At 40.5% G+C, this 24,977-nt stretch overlaps 2 protein-coding genes across 6 annotated transcripts in view; both read left to right on the forward strand.

The window, feature by feature from the left end:
* The first annotated feature begins 206 nt into the window (after window positions 1-206).
* Window positions 207-19,410, forward strand: LOC6546067. Of its 5 annotated transcripts, none has more exons than XM_026976573.1 (6): window positions 207-270; window positions 1,596-1,663; window positions 11,673-17,124; window positions 17,189-17,317; window positions 17,876-18,531; window positions 18,632-19,410. In XM_026976573.1, exons 3-6 carry the CDS (start codon window positions 11,682-11,684, stop codon window positions 18,845-18,847), a joined length of 6,444 nt encoding a protein of 2,147 aa, XP_026832374.1. In that variant the 5' UTR covers window positions 207-270; window positions 1,596-1,663; window positions 11,673-11,681; the 3' UTR covers window positions 18,848-19,410. The 5 variants fall into 5 exon arrangements, 4 of the variants coding, with proteins under 4 accessions (XP_026832374.1, XP_026832373.1, XP_001972808.1 ...); XM_026976572.1 differs by having other exon boundaries at window positions 214-675; XM_001972772.3 differs by having other exon boundaries at window positions 214-579.
* An 831-nt stretch (window positions 19,411-20,241) lies between these two features.
* Window positions 20,242-24,977, forward strand: part of LOC6546068 (nuclear hormone receptor FTZ-F1) — a 41,006-nt gene continuing 36,270 nt past the window's right edge. The window contains exons 1-2 of the mRNA XM_001972773.3: window positions 20,242-21,613; window positions 22,779-24,125. Coding sequence (XP_001972809.1) covers window positions 22,898-24,125 — 1,228 coding nt within the window. The 5' untranslated portion in view covers window positions 20,242-21,613; window positions 22,779-22,897. The remainder of the gene's footprint in view (window positions 21,614-22,778; window positions 24,126-24,977) is intronic.

Here is a 24,977-nt window from a genome sequence, read left to right on the forward strand (position 1 = left end):
AGTTGTGGCTAAAATAAAAATAAGTACAAATAAATATACTAATCGAATTGAATATGTATTATATTATTATTTTTAAAGTCCTTATATCCTTTTAATCACATCACAAATATTGAGCTTCTTTCAAATAAGATTTAAAATATATGAAATTAGTTCAGTAAAAAAGTATTTAAATTGTTCAGTATTTAAAAAACCGAAAACTGCAGAATCAGCTGATCGACGGACAGCACTCAGCGTGCTGTTACACGCAAAATGTTAGCCCATTAAACCCAGGTTATTTTTTGTCATTCATTGTTCATACGTTCGTCTCGTCTGATTTTCTTTTTATAAAAATACAATTAAAATTTCAAACGAATACACATAATGTTTATAAATATAATGTAGTGCAACACATATATGTATAATATAGCTTAATACCAAGTGCAATCCCCCGAAAGATAACTTCAAATGGCAATCTAATTTACGTAAAGAGAAGAGACAAAAAAAAAGAAACGGCGCGTGTGAAATTTTTTCAAGCAAAGCAAAGGAGAGAAGTTGGAGCAACAAAAAAAGCGGAGAAAAAATACAGCAACAACACACAAAGTAGGCCAACAACAACAGCAAGAAAAAAGCAAGCAAGCGGCAACAACCACAACAATAACAATAACCACAACGTCGAGCGAAAGAAGCAAAAACCTTGTAATTGTGTCAATAAATATTTTAAATATTATTTCCTTTGGGAATGGCACAGTGTCTGTGTGTGCGCCTTGTAGTGTGAGTGTGTGAGACAAGTGAAATTTTCTTTGTTTCCCTGCGGGGGAGGAAAATAAAAAAGAGTCAAGAAATAAAGTTGCCTTGAAACAAAAACAAAAAACGCTGCCCCAAAAAAAGTGTATGCATGTGTGAGTGTCTGACTCGTTGTCTGTTGGTGTTGGTGTGTGTCTGGCCGTGTGTGTGTGGCAATGAACGTTGAGCAACAATAATTTTATTTATTTGGAATTTTGCTGCGCTGTTTGCTTGCTTTTATCTTTATAAATACGCACACCTACAGCGCGATAAATGAATTATGATAATAAAAGTCCCAAGTGCTCTCTTAGCAATGAAAATGTTTAGCCAAAAAACGAAAAGCAACAAAAACAGCGGCTTTAAGGCTGCTGGACAGGTTTCCCACGGCTAAAAAAAAAATGTAAAATACAAAAAGGAGCAACACGACGGCGACGAAAGAAGAAGCAACAGCAATGCGTGAAACGCGAAAGCAAAGTGAAATTCAAGACAACAACAACAAACACGAAAGCATAGCGGCTAACAGAAACCGTTATTCAACAATTTCTTGAATAAATCGAAACAACAACAACATCGTAAAGCATACAAGTGAAAGAAGGCACAAAATACTGGTTTACACGAAATAAAAAAAGATAAAGCAAAAGAAAGAAAGCAAAGAGAGAAAAAGTTGCTGCACGAGAAATTTTGTTCGTGTATCGTCTCCCCATTTCTATCTCAGCATATATATATGTGTGTGCGTGTGTGTGTGTGTGCCTGTGTGTTGGTGAAGTAAAGTGAAAAGCAATGCTGCAAGGAATTACAACAACTACAGCCAGTTTACAATAAATATATTACAGTAAACGGTACTTAGGACCACAACAGAGAGGAGCAACAGAGAAACAAAATATTTGGACACAATCTCAAGGTGAGTGAATCAAAGTTGCGTATTTCGATGATTTTCTTAAACGTGCGTGCTTCAATTAAAGTGTGGACATAAGCGTCAAATAAAAGCCTTAGCATGCGAGGCAGTCAAAAGGAAAAGGGAGGGAAGGCATGTTGTCTTTTTTTTTTTTGGAGCATGCGAAATGTCTACAGGTGGCTTATTTACAGTTACTTTCTTGATAACAGCTGCTCGGTCTTCTCGTCTTTCTTTCTTTCCTAAATTCTTCTTTCGCCAAGCTCTTTAAAGCTTCTCACGCTCGTCGAAATATTTCGGCGTTTTTATGCCTTATCGCCATCTAATTAACGGTAAAAGATGATGCTCAATGAACACGATTATTCCTTTTCATTTTCATTCACCCGAAGATAATCACAATAAATTACATATATGCTTTAGCTTTTTTCTGCTTTAACATGGTTCAACAAAAGCTATTTCAATGGTCTTCTAAAGTTTTTATTAAACTGCACTACAAAAGGACACTAGTTGGGAAAATTAAATAGAATGTTTATTAGAACATTAGTTTCCAAAGTATTCAAATTCAAGAAAGTCTTATAGAGCCCCTAATAGACCCTGTATTTCGAAAGGGTGAATTAGAGATTTAGAGATTCATACTTCAAAGTTAACTGCTACACGAATTATGTTCATGACTAACTGCTTGTCATGGGTGCACGATATGTACATACACTCGTTTTATCATTGAGATGTTTAATGACCTTAACATTCTACCGAGTTATATTTTAGCAACTCGGTTGCATCGTGCATTCCCAATGCCCAATGTTTGCATAGCTTGATCAAATAGTTGGAATAGCCTGACTTTTGTGGACTTGCTGACCGCTCCAAGTCACGTTTCTCTGTTCGAGTTTGTTATCAGTCTGTAAACCGATACGATGGTCTATATGTGTTTTATTTATTCGTATATCCCTCTGGGAAATATGTTGTAGAACTGATTCACTAATTACCCAAAGCAAACAGAACACAAAGTGGAAAACTGGGAAAGCTATGCACAGACGAACATAAAATACGCTGGCGAATTACTTAAAGTTAAGCTGGCTCAAATTCTGTAATTTAACACTTTTCTTTATATTTATACTTACTGACTTTTACTGGGCTTCGTCTCCGAAACTGGCAAACAAAACATGAATTAACTAATAATATAGTTCGTGAATTTAACAGATTTTGAGAGTGGGATTTGCACTAGGGATAACCATAATAATTATATTTTATATTTGTTGTACTATGTGGAATCGTGATTCCGTTTTCAATAAGGTATGCAATTGTACAAATGGTAATATAAAATTAAATTAATTACAATATATTACAATACTTTCGTCTTTAAGCAGATTAGATTGTAGTTTGGTTTATCACGCTTTCGTGTTGTTCTTAGGTGTTTCCTCATTTTGGGCTAATCTGTGAAAGGAACTGGGTAGGAAATTGTTTACCACCGCTGATAACAGCCCAAAAACAAAAAAAAAAAACAAAAAACAATAAAAAGTTCTTACAATGTTTGGCCGAGCAGTATTCGATTGATCATAAAAGGTTTCGAATGGAAATGGGAGACCGAGAATATAGCGATTTGAACTGATTGCGCTGTACAGCTGTGTACAGCGATTCGTTGGGGTTGATAATTAGTTGTAGTCAATCTGACCCGCCCCCAATCAACCCCTCCTGCCCCCTCCACGCCCAGTTCCCCTATAACTTAGCTATCTACGCCTATTGTACGCTTAAACGGTTTCTGTTTTTTTTTTTCTGTGCTGTTCTTTTCCCCTCGTTGCTGCTGCTTTTTGATAAAAGCAAAAAGCGTTTAACCGGTTTGTTTCGAAACAAACAGAGAAAACCGAAAACAGAACAAGCCAAGATTATAGTGTGTGTGCGTCTGTGTGTGTGTGTGTGTGCAAGTTGGCTCTGATGAATAACGTTAACTTTGAAGAAATATCTGCTGGCTTTTTTTTTGTATCTCGCGTGGAAGTTAACCGGATCGGATGGGAAATGTGGTCATGAGCGGATGGCATCAACGGGAGAAGTGTTGACGCTTCTTAGCTGATTTTAAATTTTGAAACAAGCCTGGCATTGTAGCTATTGTTTAAACTCTATGATGATTTCTTTTAAGTATGCTGCTTCTAATTTAAATAAGCAAATAAGCTATGCACTGAAAGCTGGCCAATAAAAGTCAACTATCTGAGCACTCCGACCTTATCTTTCAGATAGGCTATCAAGCAATTTCATTATTGTGCGAAATGAAATCCTTATAATTTATAAAGGTAACACATTTCTGCCAACGCGACTTTCCGGATTATATTACAATTATTTCCAAATCAATTGGCCTATAAATAGAATCGAAGTGAGTTAGTTTGGTGTGCTCAATAATGCCAAGCAGCTCGAACGTGTTTTGAATATAAATCAGCTTCAGTCGCGGAGCCTTTGTCAATAAAATTTCACCAAGACCCTGAATGTTTTACGGTTACCTTCATACGCTTAACGAAATTTACTGAGATAAGAACTTTTTCGCCCTTAAACTCCCATCAATTTGAACTTTGGTCTAAAAACTTTGCGGGGGCTATGGAGAAGTGCTCATAAATTCAAGTTGAACCCCTTCTATTTGCTGCTTCATTTCACCTATCACATGGTTGCACCTCCCCCTCAAAAATGTTTTTCCACACAGTTCCCTTCGCTTTTTTGTGTACTTTTTTCTGTTAAAGCAGCTATAAATTTACTTTGTCTGCCCTTTTTGCCAGCTTTTGTTTACTTGGTTTATTTTTAGTGAGCGTGTACATACACACATGCATATCTAACAACTAACCAACTGAATTGCTGACTGGACAAAATTGGAAAACAAATATACGTAAAATCACTTAAACTTCGCTACATTTCGCTGTCATATTCAGTTTTCAGTTTTCAGCCAGGAAAATTCGCGTTTGCAATGTATGCAATATCATTTCACAAACAATTTTGTGACTCAACGGGAAAATATTTTATACTCGGTTTTTCGTTATTCAAATGGGCCACGTTTTTGTTTGAGTCTCAAATTGCTTGTCAAACTTGTTGTTCTCATTTCATTACGATTACATTGTGTTCTGTACAATTTGACACCTGTTGAAGTGTGAAACGAATTTCAAAGTTAGAAAACTCGGTTTACAAAGTTGAATGAATGAAATGCGAAAACAAACACGAGTATGAGGTAAATGAACTTTTCAGTAAATTATATGGAGAATAAATTTGTTTACGTTACCAAGGGTATTCAAGCTTGATTAATAAATAAAAGCTATAGAATTAAGTTATTTAATATAATTAGAATATATTCTAGAAGAATGAGTTTAAATATCAATTAAAGTAGCCTAACTTTAATCGGCTTATATAACTTTACCCTAATTGGTTCAATTGGGCACTTAAGTGTATGAAGTCTATAGTACTGTCATAGTAATTTCTCAAACTAAATCCGTTCATATGTCAGCTTAGCAAAGTCCGCTATCTTAGTATTTTTCTTCGTCGTCTGCTGTTTTCCCAAGCAATTTCATAATTTTCCTGATTAGTTTGTTAAGTAGAAAGCAGAACGGAACTGAAGTAACTCCAGTGACAATAATCAGAACGCATGCAATGCAAATGGAATTTGTGTCACTCGTTTAGCGTGATCTAATTTCATATAATGGCGTTTGCTACCTTATAAATTGAATCGATTGCAAATTAGAAAATTGGAACGCTACTAGGTGTGAAATTTGGGTCATATTTTTAATCACTCACTGTTTAACAATGGACAATTTTATGGCAAGTTACAGGCTGTAATTAGTAATTAGGTTTCAATTCTGTGTGCAAACATTAATTTGTTTAAAAATAATAAGTACCACTTAATGGATACAAACCACATGAGATGAATTTTGTGCATACATACTTTGTTCAATGCAATATGCTTTGTTAATTTAAGCTAAATGCTAATTATAACTGCAACCTTAACATTGATGACTTGAAAGTGTATTTTTGCATTTGCATGTTTATTAGTCATACGTCTTCATAAGTATGCGTACTTATTGTACATACTTTTATATATTTAAAACAATATTTTGAGTCATCAGTCTTTTCTTTTGTTTAAGTATCCTTTATGTTTTCAAGCTGTAAATGCAAAATACTTTAGTAACACAGTAGAAAATATTTAAGTTTATAAACATTTATGTATATGTTAGTTCAATATTTTTCGCTGTGTATATCCGCAAATTTTGTAACATTATATTTTATATTGTTTGTTATTCTACATACTATTTTGAAATATCTTACAAATGATGTAATTCGCAAAACTCTTTCATTTGTGTTGCCATTATGTTTTCTCTCTTAACTTCCTTCTTTTCGCCAAACTTTCCTTTCCAATTTTAACTTGTTGCCAATTGCTTTGACTTTGTATCTCTTCATTAAAGTTAGCTTTTCGCCATTCCTCTTCTTCTTGTACGTATTTCACAAACTCATAATTTCAGGCAATTAAATCATTGTATGACAAATTGACTTCAAAAAGCAATGAAAAAGTGGCAGCAACAACAATAAAACAATTACAGAAACGATGAACAGGGGGGGAAAAAATGCCAAGTACTACAACAAAATAAAACGAAACTTGCGGCAATGAAAAGGCAACAACTGCAAATAAAATGCTAATAAATCGAAATGAAATTAGCAAAAACAACAAGGGAAGCACGACAACTGCTGGTTGTTGTTTTTGTCGCTACTCTTTTTGTTGTTCTTCAATGGACGGGAGAATAGAGAGAGAGAGAGCGAGAGAGGGGGGGCGATAATAAAAAAAAACGTGTGCACATTAGATGAGTGAGCGGGAGAGAGAGGGAGTTGGGGGGCGGTGCGAAAGAGAGGGCGGCAGTCGTTGACATTGTTGTTATCTTAAATTGTCCCGCTTGCTTGCTGATTTCTTTTTGTTGCTGCTTTGCTGGTCTTGTTGCTTCCTTAGCTTCTGTTTATTTGATTTTGTCATCATCTTAATGCAAACAGCCAGTGTGCGACAGAGATAGCAGCGCGTCAACGGTGTCGCTCCGTCCTTGTCGCGCACCGCGTTTTATGTGTATTACAACATTTTTTGCGGCGGTGACATTAATTCTACAGCTACAGATACAAACAAGCGCACTTCAAGATACAGATACAAACCAACAACAACAACACACGAACAAATAAGTACACAAACAGATACAGATACGCGTACGTACAACAGCGATTCACTCACTAATTTATCTGTGCGTTGTTGGCCCCCAAAGGCGTACAACAACAACAACAATAGCAGCCAGCATGGTGAGGAGAAAATATCTGAATGATCATGGGTTCGTTCTGCCATCATTATCATAACCATTTGGACGATCATCTGCTCGAGTTTTTTTTGGCACTCGTTTTCATTCTCTTTCGGCTTACACAAAAGTATCTCAACACCTCAACTGTTCATCTTAATATGCAAATACATATCAAACAAAATCCATTTCGGTGTTCACGTTGAGCACCCGGTGTGAAAAAACTCCCAGATACGGCTGTAAAATCCATTTAATTGGTTTACTGTATTTGGTGTGCACTGTTTTGTTTATAAATCCATATTAACGAACCGTTTCGGGGCTTTAATTAAATCTGTTTAACTAGCATTGAACATGAAGTTCGTGAATTGATCGAAAATAAAATTCCAGTTATTCATAGGTTTCGATTTAGTTTATACTCATATTTCACTGTATTATAGAAATTCCATTTGTTCATTCAAAAGTATACCTATTAAATTCTATGGGGAACTTGGGGTTCCCATGAATTCTCATTAAAATAAGGGGAACTGAGTAATAATTACAAAGACTGATCTGCTAATTTCCGCATCAGAATTGGATTAGTCTTAAAAGTAAAAAGGAAATTGGTTGCAACATTTTGAAATCGATTTAAGATGCTGGGCTTGAATCATAATATTAAACGAGTTCATCCACCGTAAATCAATATACAATATAATAAATCAATATACAATATAATATATCAATATACAATATAAATAAAAACGAAAACATAGGGTAAGCTTTTCAACACCTTAGTTTCTTGAATTAGAATGTATTTACACACTAAAAATGATTAAAGTATTAAGCATTCGATCATTTCTAATAAAAATGTCTATCAAAGTTTCTTTGGTTTTAATTAGCATTCACACAACATATAAAATACAATATCTATACACCGATTCCTTACCTGTTAAGAATCACCAATGATTTGTTGGCTATTATTAGAACAACCTTATAAAATGATTTAAAATACAATATATTCAGATTGATATTTTGTTTTGTTTACAACAATAAAATTCAATGAACATTAAATGACATGAAAGATATGGTTTGCTTGCATATGTACAGTATCGAGTTGATTAAATTCTGGGAAGTCGTTATCGCGAGCGTAAAACAGGAACTCTGATAACTCTTTTAAACACTTCCAAATATTTTATACTCCGGAAATAAAATTAGAACAAACTTACACAAACCCATAACAACATACATATGTATGTAAATAGATGAAATGAAAAGGCATTTAACCAAAACGTGCATATGGTAATTCTTACAGTATATTGAACTGATTTGTGGCTGTGCCAGTCCAAATTTACGCCCGGTACAAAGTTTCAATTAAGTTGGCGTGCATAAGCCAATAAATTAAATACACACAGATGTATGTACGTACATATAATAAAGCCAAAAAGAAAGAACAATTTCGGGGAGAACGTTAGCCCGTGGCCACAGTTTGTAGATTGTAGAGGTCAAGGCTATAATGCTTTCTATATGTGCATATGTATGTATATGATTTAGCGTTCGTGAGGGTCTGATACGAATAATACGAATAACCGACGGAAAAAGTGCAAATAAATTTGTGACGCATTTTTATTTTGTTATTGCAAATGATATAAATACACCGAGCGGCAAATGCACACAGTTGAACAAAAGGCACAGACATACAAATGTTTATATACATACATATGCATGTACATGTGTATGTATGTATGCCCCACTCAAGTGAAATGAAAAACGCGCTAAATGTGAGCGAGAAAAAGAGAAGGCGACGTAAGAGCACAACGAACTTTTGCGAAATGTGAAATTATAAAACAAAGCGCTCGGCGTAGGCAACAACAATAAAAAAAAAAAACGAGCATTTAAACCACTACGGCTGCAGCAAAACCAATACGAATGCCAATTGCCATACCAATGGCAACGGGCAACTGGCAACTGGCAACTCAACAAATGCCAAATTAAAATGCTTAAAAAAGCGCCAAAAAGCAAACAGACCGCAATGTTTGCTATTGTGTTGCCTTGTTTTCGGCCACTGTCTCTTTCCAGCAGCCAAACTCGAATTGTTGTTGCCATTTTTGTTTGTTTTAAGCCAAGGCCAAGCCGATGAATTTTTCACTGCCTCTTCTCTATTTTTTAGTACTTTATTTACATTATCAAACACCAAAAAGTTTATATTTTGAATTGCAAATGAGCACTCAAAACAAAGGCTAAAAGAAAATAATCAGCAGAGAGAAGATAGATAACTCAAATGCGAATATATAAAATGTTTGCCTAAACACGAAGGGGAAAGCTTAGTAGTTGATTAGGATAGATAGCCACTTTTCCATGAGCGAACCAAGTTCATTCACTCGAGGAAATCGAAAGGAACATTTGATGCATTTAACTCAGCTGTAGATAAAAGATTCAATAAAAGCATGTAAAAATAGGTGGTTTTTTGTATCTGCTAAGAGTTTCACAGTTTTACGAGCATAGTAGTTCAAAAGTAGTACATATTTTTAACAATATAAGCTCTAGATATGTATCTTTAAGATAAACTGGTGAGAGATGCAAATCAGTGATTGAAAACACTTCTATTTTCGACTTCAATAATCTCAGAGTTGTGAAACAGTCAAAAATAATGTGATATATCTTTAAGATATTGTAATAAGGCCTTTTTCTTACCCTGTGTCAGTTTGGCATGCTTTTTATTCATGAATCTTATTGGCATGGTAGCCTCTTTCTTCTGCTTGACCCCAATTCGTTCGACTTTCTAGACCTTGAGTTTGTGAAGTTTAAAGTGTGCTTTTCCTCTTTTTTCCTTTCATTGTTGATATTGTTAATATAAGTTTACTACTACAAACTTGCCTATTTCGTATATTCGAATGAAATGCAGTAATTTGTTCTGATTGTGCGCTAACAAATCAATAAAATCTACGGGCTATCAGCGTAAAAACTAAGCAAAAAATAGCTCTGAACCATTTCGAAATCGTTTAAGACCTGCCATTCGGTTATTTATAGCTGTAGTTTATGTTGCTCTAAACAAATTAACAGCTCGAATAGACACAGATGTACACAAAAATGTATACGTATGTATGTGCGCGTAATATACATATAGAAAATGACAAATAACAATGTCGAACACGCCCACAATACAGAAACTTAAATGAATTTCGTGAAATAACTTTTGACGGGCCCGTCAGCTATTTGTGCGCAAATCAAACAGATTTCTTGAGTCTTTTTAACAATTTGTTTTCTTTTATTTTATTATTGGTTTTTGTTTATATTAAATGTGATTGCTGCAGCATTTCGCCTTGCTTGTGTGCTCGCCTATTCTCGCTAATGTTTTTATCTGTCATAATTTTGTACAAATGCCTATTCTGGCCACTATCTCTCTATTTGTTTATACACTTGTTAATCAGGGCACACGTGAGTATAGTGTTAGTTTTTGGGGTCGGTCAGTCCGTTAGCAATGCCCCAGAACTGATAATACAAAAGGTGATTAGAAAGTGAAGTGTTCAGTTGCACACACACCAAAAAGTAAACCCGCAAATGAACTCGGATTGCAGATCCACTGGCTGTCTTATCGCTATATGTTACCATATGCTTGAAATTCGAAATTCCGGACTGAACACGAGCTAAGAAACTGCATGAAGACCATGAGACTTCTTATCCGCTCCACTTTTATAACTTGCAGCAATTTTGAACTCTTAGTTGAGCACTTGAGAACTTGAAATCGGAATTAGACTTTTATCTAAATTCCTATTTATAAAACGGGTTGGAAAAGATTACTGAGCGTAATAGTGTCAATTATTTTAAGAATTATACATTTTAGGTCATGTTTAATGCTGCAAACGCAAACTTAAAATCTTTTCCAGCTTTACATTCCTAAATATACAATGCTTCTTCTGTTTAAATGACTGAACATTTTTGAGTTAATCCAAATTTGTGTCCAATTTCTCTTAGTTTCGCCATAAGTGAATCATTTTGGGGCATTTTGTGCTGTGCTCGGTTCATTGGAAAGTCAGTTTATTTTCGTGCACGTTCTTTAGAAAGTCGTTGAACTGTTTGCGTTTCCCTCGCACCCACTCTCCTCTCCTTTTCCCCCGCAATCCGTCTCTTTCTCCCACGAATTATATTGTCAAAGGCAACGAGAATTTTTAAGTTTATTTGTTTATAGCAATTTCATCATCTTTCTCTGGAATCTTGTGCATATTAGAATGAGTGTTTTGACGACTTCAAGTGTTATAGCCACAATAAATACTTTAGAAATGGGGATTGAACTTTGACTTTGGCATTGTTCTATTTAAGTAGATGTATAAATGTATAAATATAAATAAATCTTCTGGTAATTGACCAAGTTAAATGTGAACGAAATGATAAGCAAACGAAATAATCTATCACAAAGTTTTAACCAAATAATTAAACATAATAAAATGGTAATGGTCTCTAATTCTCCCTATCCAATAAATAAATTAATATGGTTGCCAAATTGATCCTAATCTCAGTATAATTAAAAAATAACTTACAAATAATGAGGGCCTTTTAGTTTATTTTAACTGGATGAATATAAATACTTAATACTTTTATATTTTAAATTGCATTTTGAGACATTAAACCTTGTGACGCTTATTATAAGTTGTTTATCTTTTGAATAGTATTTACTGATAAGGTATTTGAATGTGGTAATTAATGTCCGAATATATTTATTTTCCAATTATTAATAAGTTCAATTAAATATTTTTCAGACCACCACCATGGAACCCAACAGACATCACGAATATCAGACACATCATCAGCCGCATCCGTCGATGCAGCACCATCCAACGCATCCACATCACCAGCAACCACATCACCAGCCACCGCACCACCCGCAGCAACCGATCCACCAGCATCACCCACCGCCACCACCACCTCAGCAGCAGCAGCCGCATCAGCCACCGCAGCAGATCCACCAGCAGCAGCATCCGCATCACTACCAGCAACTGCATCACCATCCCACGAGCTCCTCATCGGTGGGCAGCTCCTCCTCCGCCAGCTATGTCAATCACCATCCGCAACATCACCCCCCCTCCTTGGCCGAGGATCAGCGCTCCCGGTCAGCAATTTATATGAACAGAAGCACTCAGCCTGGCTTGCCACCACCTCCTCATCCTGCTCACCATCCTTCGGCCCAAGGATCGGGCGCCGCTGGGACGAGTGGCAGCGATCCTCACATGCAATACTACACCTCGAACCAGAATTTGTCGGTGAAGAAAATGTCCGATCCGCTTCCCAGTTGGAGCTATAAAAGCCAAGCTGTTACGACTCCAGCACCGGCGCCTGGATTGCGACCGCATGGAAATCCTGCACTGTATCCAACGGGCAGCACTGCCTACTGGCCGCCTCCGGATGAGCAGTTGCATCACCAGCAGCCGTCCCGGTATTCCTATGCAAAGCCAGGAGGCCCAGTCACCGGTTCGAGACCCATTCAGGGACCCCTGCCCAACAGTCAGCGATATTACAGCGAGGACATTAAGTACTCCACTGTACCTGCCGCCTCCAAGGTGCTCACCTACGCACCGCCAGCCAGCTCCTCGCAGCCACCGCCACATCCACCCACCTCCAGCTCCAGCTCGTCCACTAACTCGTCATCCGTCCGCCACTATGAACTCGAACATGTGGTCAATCCAAGTAATCCGAGCAACGAGCACCAGCAACCCAGTCCGAATTATGGACGCAAGTGTCCGCCTCACTACGAAACTCCGCCTGAGCAAAGGAGTGCCGGGGCCACGCCCAGTTCGACGGGAACGCCCACATCCACATCGCACCACCAGAGCCTGTATATTCCAATGCCGACATTCAGTACAGAAAAGTTCCAAACCACTGTGCACAATGCGATTGAGAAGTACATAAGGGAGACTCCGGGACCCAGCCTGGAGTATCCCAGAGGTGGAGTGGCACCAGCAGGTGCTGGAGCCGGTAGTGGAGCCGCCTATGGGCGAACTGGTTACTACAATCAGCAGCCGGTGAAGAGCTCCAAAGCAGTACCACCACCTGCACCCCAAAGTGCCACCTCTAGTTATGTGAAAATGGAACCAGAGCACGCACTTGCCGGTGGATTGCCGCAACCCACGAGATCATCGCTCTACCACAATCCCTATAATGCGGAGAGCAGGGAAAGGGACTCCTCGCCAGCTATGGCAACTGTGCCGGCGCCACACGGCTATCCGACCAAATATGGAAAGCTGATACAGCAACAGCATGCTGGCGGAGTGGGAACGGGTAGCTCGGCGCCCTATCAAAGTTACTACCATCAGGGAACACCTTCGCCAGCGGCAGGAGCGGTGGCTTCGCCCACGCCAGCACCAGGACCTCCGCTGGCGGAAGCACCAGGAACGATCTTTGGTCCTGGAACGGGCTTGAATCCCGGCATTCCTCCGCATAGCAGCCAACCGGCTCCACCGCCCGCCAACAGCCAGCAACCCGCCTCATCCTCATCGTCGTCCAGCAATGCCAACTTCTCCACCCTGCAGGTATATCCACATGGACCAGATATCTGCTACCAGCCAGGAAGTCAGACCCAGGCGCAGAACCAAAAGCAGAGCCATCCCAATCCTGCCAAAAAATCTCCAGCTGTAACGAAACCCAATTATCGTGCTCTAATCAACGATATGTTGAAAAGAAATACAGCCAGCGAACAAGAACTGAATCTACAGATCATCAAGAAGACTCTAAATATGGAGCCGCCTTCCAGGAATCATCCAGCTCCAAGTAGAGTCATCCAACAGAGTGCAGCACCCGCTGCAATATCAGTTCCATCTGCTCCACCGCCCCCGCCGCCAGCGATACATTCACCACTGGATTTATCCATGCGCACGGTGAAGCAGACCGCGGATTCCACGGAGTACAAGTACCAGAGACCCAGCACGGACTACAAGCTACCACAAGGGGGCTTGGGCGGAGGCGGAGGCTTGGGATTGCCAAGGTTCGATATAACACCCAACTTCTCGGCTGCCACGAGGGGCGGAGCGCCCACGAGTCCGGCGCCCACACCTGTGATACGTCAGGCTCTGGCGATTCCGGCTGCTCCTGTTCCTGTTCCACCCACGGTTCCAGTTCCTCCGTCAGTGGCTGCACCAGCCCTGGTGATCAAAACCCTGCAACAGATGCGCCCCAGTGTGGTGGAAACCAATCCGTTTGCCAAGCGACAGCAGCAGTTACCACCAGAGACGAGCATTGTGCAGGTAAACAAGCCGACAGTGGAACTGATGCCCACACCTTCGCCAAGCCCACACAACAGCAGTAATCCCAACTATTTGGGTAAGAAACGCCATCTGCAGGAGTACAATCAAGCCGCTGCGAAGCAAGCAAGATTGGACGCGGAATCATCAGGATCTCTAGTCTCCGGGGCACCCATAATTGCTGCTCCCACATCAGTGGTTGTAGTAGCTCCAGTGCCCGTGATAGCTGTGAACGAACAGGCGCTGGCCGCCAAGCGGGAAAGGGAGATGCAATCCATGAGTGCCGAGTCCTCTACTTCCGCCCATCTCGTGCCCAAGATGGAACCACGTATTCGAACTAAAGCCGAGCTCAAGGGCTTCACATTTACGCCGCCTGTGCTCGTCACTTCCACAACCAATGCTTCTAGTACAATTTCACCACCCAGAACGCCACCCAACCAAGTTACCAACCACATTCAAATTAAGCTAGAGCCAGCGCCACCGAAGGCCACCGATTTGGGTCTGGACGATGAACTCAGTTTGGGTAACCTGATGGACTGGGGCAGCACATGTAATAATCTCGTTGAGCAGCTTATGACCAAGGTTGTGGTGCCACCAGCATTGCCAGCATTACCAGCGATGCCAGCCAACACCGGCATCAAACTGGAACTCAGTGAAGATGATCTGCCAGTGGCTCGCATTTTAAAGAGACAACCCTTGGCAGGACCATCGCTTGCTGGGGGAGGAGATGCCGAATCTGCAACTACTCAATTAACCACAACTACCAACGGAATCTCTTCGTCATTGGGCAATGGAAGTGGCCAGAAGAAACTCAGCAAAGTGGAGAGGGAAAAGAAGCGCCAGCAGCAGGAGCAGCGAATTGCCGCCCGCTTGGCACCCAAACATGGGCAAAGCAGTTCATCGGAAAGCGATACCACAGAGCTTCATAAGCGGAATACGGCGCGGCAAAAGAAACCTCTGCTGCGAAAGGGGAGAACGAGGCAAAGGTCTCCGGAAGCAGCCAGCATTCAGCAGAGCAGCGATGAGGAGCAGGAGAAAGTGAGCCAGCGCAATCAAACCTCCAGCGAGGAAAGTAAGACAAAAGCCACTTCCGCCAGAAAGGAGGTTAAGAAGGAGGCCAAGATTCCAAGCAACAAGTCCAGCAATAGCGCCTCCCAAACCAAGATCAGAAAGAAGGCAACCGATACTTCCAGCTTAAACAAAACCAAAGGCGAAGAGAACTCCAAGCAGGAAAGCCAGGAAAGCAGCAGCTCGGAGAGTGAAGAAGAACAAGAAGACAATGACGAGGAGGAGGAGGATCAGGAGGAGGATGAGGAAGAGCCCGAAGAGGACGACGATGAGGAGCAGGACAAGAAGAAGGAGAAGCGCGTGGGCAGGCGTCCGGGGAACACGCTCAAAAAACGCATTGCCCACAAGCTGAACACCATGACCCGCTCCAAACATCGCAAAGAACTCGAACTCCAGTTGGCCAACAGTAAGGTTCTACGAAATGACAAGGTCATCAGGAACTCCACCACCAAAATTAAGAGGAAGTATGTCCGCAAAGTGGTGGACAGCAAGAAGGAGATGATGGTCACCCGTCTGAGAAACAAACGTGGCCTAAACTCCGATTTGGGAGCGCTGAATGGCAGAAACTCCAAGCTGAAAGGCAGCAAGGTGGGCAATAGTCCTGGTAAACCAGCCAAGACCTCGCCGCAGCAGCAACTATACCTGGAGGAGTATCGCTATAAGTTGGCTTTAAAAATCCCACACAGCCTGATCTCGATTAATAAGCTTAACAAAGTGGCTTCCTCACTACCGGACTTGGAGCGCCGTGATCTCAGCCAGGAGCTGGCCTGTTTTAAGAGAAATAGACCCAAGACCAAAGCAGCCAGTAAGCAGGATTTCACGCCAAAGTCCATAATCGATGTCCTCCACTTGCGGGTAACCAATGGCAGTACGGCTGGCACTCAAAGAAAGATCTCAGTCTCTGCGCCCGCTTCCACCAACCTGCAGATCCATAGTGAAACCTCGCAAACTTCCGCCTCTACTTCACTTTACGAGCAGCCCCAGCAGGATAATCCCACGGAAAACCAGTCCCTAGATGATATCAGCAAGCGGCACTTTAGCATTTTCGACACCAAAGTGCTGCAGAGCAAAACCCGGACAGAAACCAAGTTGCAAAAGCACAGGGAGATCATCCGTGAGATTTTCGTCGGTCCGGAACGTCCAGCCTCGGCTCCGCCAGAATGTGTCCAGGAGGCAGATGGAGGGGATGCCATTAGTTACCAGAAGTACGAGGAGTTCCTGGTGCAAATGAACAGCATTGCCAGCGCGAATGATAGCAAGCTGGCCAGGAGATCTCTCATGGAGGACAAGTCCGTCACGGCTCCCCAGTGTCCGCACAAGAGGAAGTATCGTTGCAGGAAAGGCAGCTCGGGATTTGACTATATACGAAAGAAGAAGAGGCCAGCTCCAACCCAGACTCAGAACCATGCCCAAAATCATAATCATAATCAGAGCCCAGCAGCCAGTCAGATAACACAACATCTGTTGGAACACAACCAGAGTGCGGCGGATGAGCGCTTGGAAGATACGGATAGCACCATCGCGGGCAGTTCCCATTTGTCGCCCAAGGTGAAAACAGAGATGGATGTCTGTCGTGAGATCCAGAAGTGGGTGCTCAACAAGGGTGTGGGCCAGAGTACCATGCACAAGGCTGCTCGCCAGGGCCTAATCGATGTGGTGGTGTACTGCTTGGATCGTATGAATATGAATCCTGACCAGAAGGATAACGCCGGCTACACTCCCCTCCACGAGGCGTGCACCCAGGGATGGCTGGAGATTGCCAGGATTCTGCTCCAATACGGAGCGAATCATTCGGAGGCGGCACAATCTGGAATTAGGCCACTGCACGGAGCCATCGAGAATGATCACGAGGAGGTGGTGCGCCTGTTGCTCTCCTATGGAGCCGATCCGTTGCTGGCAACGTACTCAGGTTTGTGCTCGATGTCTTACCTTTCATTTCGCAAGGATTGTAGCCAATTTACCTCTTGTTCCAGGTCAAACCCCGCTAATGTTAGCTTCAAGCAAGTTGATGCGTGGCATTCTGAGCTCTCATCTCAGCGATGCACAAAGTGCCGCCGCTGACATCAAGCCAATGCGATTCAATGGGCCTTGGGAGATATTTGGTGAGTGGGAACACGAAACGAAATGGATTCTGTCAAGCAAACGTGCGTGGTTCAAAGTGTGGCTATTTATAAATTTAAATGCAGATTTTAAGGGAAAATATTTAGAGCTATGCCACTTAAAAAACCGATTAATATTAGTTGAGTTATGGAGTTTAGAATTTTAGCCTTGGGACACTTTTAAATTTTTTGAATTTCTAAAACATCATACATAAAACAAATTACAAATAAAATTTAAAAAGAAAATAGATTTCCAAATTTAAATGCGAAAGAACAGACGGACATGGCCAGATCGACTATTGATCGGCTATTGATCCTGATCAAGAATATATATACTTTATATGGTTGGTTCCTTCTGCCTGTTACATACTTTTCAACGAATCTAGTATACCCTTTTACTGTACGAGTAACGGGTATAAAAATCGTACAGGACTGTAGAAAAGTATTTAAGGTTCATTTGCTATACAAAGAATATATGTTTCTTTCCACACACTTAATTGTATATAACGAACAATGCCAATTATCAAGAATTTTACTTGACTGTACATTTATCTCTTCCAGATGCTAAGGAGTATGGTTATGATATATTCAGTAATGTACCGAATACAGCTTGTGATATGAGCAGAGCTCTACGTAGAGAAAGGAAGGAGGCCAAGCAGCGGAGGATGAGCAACAGTAGCAGAACCAGCAACATGAATGGCCTGCTCCCAGCGAAGAAGGAGGAGCAGAAGACCGAGGATGTGGACCAGGACGACCGGGTGACAACAACGATCAAGCAGAACGGGGAGACGAGTGCAACAAAGACTGGATCGGCGACTACGACGACGGCGACAACGATGGTTAAACTGGAACCAGGAACCGACGAGGATAGCAATAACAATAAGAACAACGAGGAGCTGAATGCTAATGTTGAAAATAATTTAGTAACAAGCGTTGTGAATGTCAAGAATGAAGTGAAGAAGGAAGTGGATGCTGAAGCAGAAGCGGAAGCGGAAACAAATGCAAATACGAATAGTATGAGTAGGCTAGACGAGGATCAGACGGACATCGAGACAATGGATAGTGAATTGAATGGTGATATTTTTGAATTTGAAGAGGCCGATGTGCCCTTGCCACCACTGTACTTGCTCAAAGACGAGGGCAGTGATAAATGGGTACTACTCAACGATTTGTGCAATTTACTTAAAGTTAAATCGAAGGATACGCTGCTCAACAAGGTATGTGCTATTCAGATGCCTGACATTTGAAACCTGCGCTCTAAGCGATATCTAAAACTCTGTAAATGCCGGTTTCTAACAAAATCTTGACATTTTCCAGCTCTGTCCGAACAACAGCAATGCGTTGGCCAGCAGTCAGAAGCACCTGCTCCGGGAGTTCAAGATTGACGATTTCCTGGAGAAAGCCACCTGCCTGCAGCTGTTGTGCGCCGGTGAAAAGCTGAACATGTTCAGCTCCTCGAAGGTAGTGCTCATCAAATACAACGATAGTGTACGGAACTTGTTGGGCGTGAAGACCATTTTAATGAAATTTTAACCGAGATATCTTTAGCGATTGGTCGAGGCATGGTCCAGAAAGATATAGCTTAGATAATGATGAACAGATGAGCATAGTACTAACTGAACATAGAGTGTAAAGTGCAAACAAATATGGAAAAACTATTAGTACGAATATAATTATAGATTTATATACTATACATATATATGTATATTTTAGCTAGTAGCTAGTTTTTACTCACACGTCTTTGTCTTTGGAAGATAAAGGCTTTTATAAAGGAAATTAAATTAGAGCTAATGCAAAGTGATACAAAGGTGCTATACACACTCAAAACGAAGAAAAAGGAAATGAATGGAAATTTTAGAGCGAGAGTATTGAGAAAATCTGGAATCTTTAGGGATTGGCTGCAGTTATGCAATTCAAGTAGACAAAATAATGCAAGGCAGTATGAGAAGAGGAAACGAACAGAAAATGTATGCCAGCCAATCAGCTAATAAATCGATATATACTTACAGATATATCTAGGGATAAAGTGTAATCTATGGTTTTTAAAAAAGCAAAACAAACTAGCTAAAGTAGAAACTAAATAATAATTATTGTAATAATATTAAAGAAGCAACAAAGGCGTATTTATGTATTATGTATTTTTAAATGAAATTATTAACATAATATATAAAATATATGTATACACAATATGATCCAACTACAATGTAAATCAATTTTCAGATAGGTTTGTAATTTTCTATGTAATGTACTTGTGTAAGTTTTGTGCAACTATAAAAGGAAACCACAAAAAACTGAAGAAATTTAACAAAAAAACTAATAATGAGAAACGAAATAAATGCAAAGTGAAATTTTGACAATTTAAAAGTGGGGTTTCACTTCAACATTTTTACAATCGTTCTGCATTAGAGAACAAATTTCGATGCAACCTTTTATGGACTAAATTGATTTATGATTCTTCGAAAGGGATATAATATTTGTAAATCAAATCGGTTAAGTGGTTAGATGACTGTAATGGTAAGTACTTAAACATACTTAGATTGACCCATGATTTTTGAATTTTATAATTATTACTTGCTTGTTAAACAAAATTATTTCAAATTGTGACCTGATTTAATGGATATAAATTCGTATACTATTGTCCAATTCGTAATACATTAGACTACATAAAATGCGCATATTATTCAGTACATTTTTTTGTTGCTTATAAACAAATGTAAAACATGCTTCTTAAATAATATTAATTGCCGCATTTGCATTGAGAAACCGCCACAGATTCGAAATTACGAGCTATCGATAATTTGGCGATAGGTTCCGGCAGATGTCGCCCGCAAAAGCTCGCCACATGAGCTGTGCGATGAGCGCGGGTGTGCGTGCATGTGAGTGCTTTCAGCTGAAAGCTTTCCGGTTTTCATATGATTGCCGTCCTTGTTCTTCAAACGATTTTTAAAGGCCAAGAATGCTGCCTCTCTGTCCTTGGCCCCGCTCTTCACTCCGGAGATCCAACACTATCCCGACCGCGCATGTGTGTGTGCGCGAGGGCTTTCGGTCTTCTTCTACCTACGCCAACAACTTTTTACTGTGTGTTGTGTTCCCGTTCGAGTTCGACCTAATTTCGCTCGAGACCTAATTTTTGCGTGCGGAATAGTTTTTCCCGAAAAAGTGAAGCCAGGGAATAAACAATAGCTGAAAGCGAGCGATAGCCAAGAAAGTGAGAGTGAAAGTAAACAAAAGCGGAAAGGAGAAGAACTCTGGCGTTAATTATGTGTGTGCACATACGTATATATTAATTATTTCCGATGCGTCCATAACGGGAGTGTGTTCTGGCTTCCACCCGTCGCCCTCGCCCACGCCTTCGCCCTCGTCATCGCCTTGCCGTTCGCCAAAACCCTAATTTCGGTGTGCAATTTTGTATAAAAAATTAACACAAAGTGGGAAGATAGCGTTGTGTCATAGAATTGGAGCAGAGGCAAAAACAAGGCAAAATTAGCAAAAGCCAAGCGGAAAAACAACAACACAGAATGCCCAGTGGAACACCAGTACATATGTGTATGTACATATGTGCGGTGCGAGCGTGTTAGTGTGTGCGTGTGTGTAGCAGGAATTGCAATTTATAGTTGTTGTTTCCCAGAGCTTTCGCTTGTTGCGCGCGTGTGACGATTGTGCAAGAAGTTCTTGGTGTGCGTTCGAAATCGGGAAGAGGAAATCGCCGAGAATAGAGGAAGAGTAAATGGGAATAAATGCAAAATAAATAAAAGAAATAAATAAAAAATAAAAATAAATTGCCAAATGCGTTTGGCGTCGCGTGTGTGTGGCTGTTCTGAAATATGCTGAAAGAGCTTTCGGAGAGCGAGAGCCAGAGAGAACGAGACGAAGAGCGATGCGATCGAGAGAACTACAATCTACAATCGGCGAAATGAATCAGACACAAGCTTTGTTTTGCGAATTATAAATTCGCGTTCCGTTCTCCACACATGCGAATTCCCACACTGAGAGCGGGACAGAGACAGCGAGAGCGAGAGAGAGGGAGAGCAGCTACAGCAGCAACAGAAACAACAAGAAGACCAACACATAATAATAGAACTTTTGCTTTCGCTTCCAACTGGTTTTTGTATACATAAAAAGCGAGAGGGGAAGAGACGTGACGTGACGAGACGGGACGGGACGAAGAAAGAGAGAGACGGACAGCTTCCAGCGCTTCTTCTTCTTCCGCGATCATCGTCTTGGAATTCATGGAAACCGGGCGCATGCGCAACACACAAAACTACAAAAGGAAAAACATCGACGTCAGCTGCATGAAAGGTAAATTCTCGATTCTCCCCACTGCTTGACTTCCTTTCGCTCCCCTTCTCCCCCCAAAGACCCCCTTTTACCTTTTGTCTAGTTGGGTGAGCTTTATTTTATTGTATTTACCATCTTTACTCGAAAAGTAGGCGCACAGAAAGAAATATCATCATTCGCCAGATGATCTTCATTTAAAAACCATTCTTAAAGGATATTATTTTAAAAAAATTGTTTGTTTAATTCATTTTGCTGTGCTCATCCGTGACATTTATAATCATTGCTTATAAAAAAACTGTTTTTTTTATTAACATTTTTTTTAGTAACGGAAAAAGGTTTTCTCTATTAAAATGTTGTATGCAAATAAGATATTTATTTGAAATATTTTATATCAAGTGCTCAATTTTTTTCCGTGGATTACACGAGGGTTGGTGAGATTCAACCACGAAAAGTGAAGAGCTTGAAGTCGAGCGAAGTTAATTAAAGTATCGTTAAAAAGGGTAACACAAGGTTTAAAAATGGGGGAATCGTTCCAGTTGTTTGTTTCGCGAACTGGAAAATTATTGTAAATGGGGGAATAAACAATTTAGCGTGTTAATTTTTTAATGGATTTTAGTTACTTGGACATACTTGAGTTACTTGATATACATACATATGTATCCTTGTGCAAGACTTTTGTTATTTTTAACAAAAATACGTTTACTTTTAAAAATTACGATACAATTTCTTTAAACTTAATTTTTAAATATAAATCTACTAGCGAAATTACATTGATATTGATCCAAATAGTTTGGGAACTCCAATGTCTACTAAAGATACACATAATTTAGTGAAATTTCCTAATTTAATTTAGTATTTAAGTGTAAGATAATAACAAAAATGAAATATTCGATAACTAATTGGCTGGATAATAGAGCGGTACAGAAAAAGCTTTGAAAGCTTTCTCTCCCCACAAAGAGTTGACCTTGGCCTGCTTCAGATACCATTAGGCCTCTCCTTGGCCCACATTCCCTGCGACCCGACCTTCAACCTGACCTTGCATTAACCTAGGCATTTGAAATCCTTGTCCTACTTCCTGAAAACTAATATTTATTACTAGAAAGGATTATATTTTTGTTTTGAAGGCTTTAAAAACGCTTAGAATTAGATTTTGATAATAAAAAAGCATCTTTATTACCCTTTTCAGGTCTTTAAAGCAATTATAAACTTACAACTACTATCGTTACCTGCCATTACGAATCAACAAAACAAATCCCACACATCACAACGAAACGTACAAAAAAGTTAAATTATATTATAAATAAAATGGATACCTTCAACGTACCTATGCTGGCGGAAAGCAGCAACACCAATTATCCAACAGAAGCTACCAGCAATCATCACCACCTGCAACATCAGCATCAGCAGCAGCAACATCAGCATCAGCAGCAACATTCACATCAGCAGCAGCAACTCCTAATGCCGCATCATCACAAGGATCAAATGCTGGCCGCTGGCAGTTCGCCCATGCTGACATTCTACTCACACTTGCAGTTGCAACATAAGGATGCAACTGCAACAATAGGCCCTGCAGCAGCAGCAGCAGTTGAAGCGGCAACAACTTCGGCAAATGCCGACAACTTCAGTTCATTGCAAACGATCGACGGCAGTCAGCTGGATGGAAGCATCTCCTTGAGCGGCTTGTGCGATCGTTTCTTTGTGGCCAGTCCAAATCCCCACAGCAATAGCAATATGACCCTAATGGGCACGGCGACAGCACCAACAACTACTACCACTACCAACAACAATAATAATAATAATAGCAACAATAATAATAATAATACCACTAACAATAACAACAACAACGTGGAGGCTAAGGCAGTGAGGCCATCGAACGGCGGTTCAGTGATCATCGAATCTGTGACGATGCCATCGTTTGCCAATATTCTATTTCCCACCCATCGCAGCCCCAACGAGTGCATCGATCCCGCCCTGTTGCAGAAGAATCCCGAAAACAATGGCCCCAACAACAGTAGCATAATTGTGCCGACTGTCGAATACCATCAATTGAAAACACTTGAAGTCAATTCCTCGACTTCCGTTTCCACCAGCAACTTCCTGTCCTCCACTACGGCCCAATTGCTGGACTTTGAGGTGCAGGTGGGCAAGGACGATAGCCACATTAGCACCACTACCACCACCACAGGCACAGTGGCAGGCTCTGGATCGGGATCGGGCTCGGGTTCAGGATCGGGTGCAAGCACAATAGCCATTGCAACGCCCACGACGACCACGTCCATGAATAGCACTGCCAATCCGACGAGGAGCTCATTGCACAGTATTGAGGAGCTGGCTGCCAGTTCCTGTGCCCCGAGAGCAGCGTCTCCCAGCAGCAACCACACTAGCAGTGCCAGCAACACTCCGCAGCAGCATCCGCAACAGCAGCAGCAGGCGCATCACATGCAAAGCGGCAACCACAGTGGCTCCAATCTCAGCAGCGACGATGAGTCCATGTCCGAGGATGAGTTCGGTCTGGAGATCGACGATAACGGAGGTAAGTCCATCCTTTATTTCGAATGATTTCTCTACTTCCCAAAAGCCCTCCTAATGCAAATTGTTTGGCAATATTCTGTTGTTGCTGCGAAAGTGAAAACGAAGCTGCAAGTGAAAAATAAAACATATCACGGGGACAAATAAGAAAATCGCAAAATAATGACATAATCAAGCAAAAACTACACAAACAAATAATCTAACGAATCTAAATGAAAATCGAATATAATAAAAATAAGCATGGAACTGCATTCTACCAATAACGAAAGTGAAGTAATGAAAAATTTGACAAGTTCTGCAATACTTAAATCAATATAAAGCATGTACGGTTGCGGTGACATTAATAGCACCATAAGCACATTTCGTGTTTGAAATGAAACTATGTACATAAATAATACGTAATAATAATGATAATACGAAACAATATTAAAAAGAATACGTAACATCAGCATATATATAAACATATATTAGCATATATAAACATATATTAGCATATATGATAATATAAATTAGCATATAAACATATAAATTAATATAATTAAAACAGCTCGCCTGCAAGACAAATTTTACATATATATTTTGGTTATTAATCGACGCTACTTTTGAGTACAAGCTACCAATCCGCCCAATTAAAATGCGATTATATTCACACGCATTGCAGCTGACATTTATTACACTTTACACATTCAATTTAAATTGAATCCGACCTTGATGTTTTCACTAACCTGTCATTACTGGCGGTCCCGCCCGGCGGTTTTCCACTGTGCCGGCCGGACGGTCGTCTTAAATCTTAGTGTGCCAAGTGCAATGCTAAGTTTAAGTGTGCGCGGATCACTCTCGACCCCCTCGGTACCCC

The sequence above is a fragment of the Drosophila erecta genome, unplaced genomic scaffold (assembly GCF_003286155.1).
Source record: "Drosophila erecta strain 14021-0224.00,06,07 unplaced genomic scaffold, DereRS2 tig00000021-arrow-pilon, whole genome shotgun sequence".
NCBI lineage: Eukaryota > Metazoa > Arthropoda > Insecta > Diptera > Drosophilidae > Drosophila > Drosophila erecta.

What these genes read in the sequence shown, in the direction of transcription:
- LOC6546067 (XM_026976573.1), top strand. Translation starts at nt 11,682, where the DNA reads ATGGAACCCAACAGACATCACGAATATCAGACACATCATCAGCCGCAT. An exon ending in GTTGCTGGCAACGTACTCAG is followed by an intron (nt 17,125 to 17,188) that starts GTTTGTGCTCGA and finishes CTCTTGTTCCAG; the next exon opens with GTCAAACCCCGCTAATGTTA. An exon ending in AGGATACGCTGCTCAACAAG is followed by an intron (nt 18,532 to 18,631) that starts GTATGTGCTATT and finishes GACATTTTCCAG; the next exon opens with CTCTGTCCGAACAACAGCAA.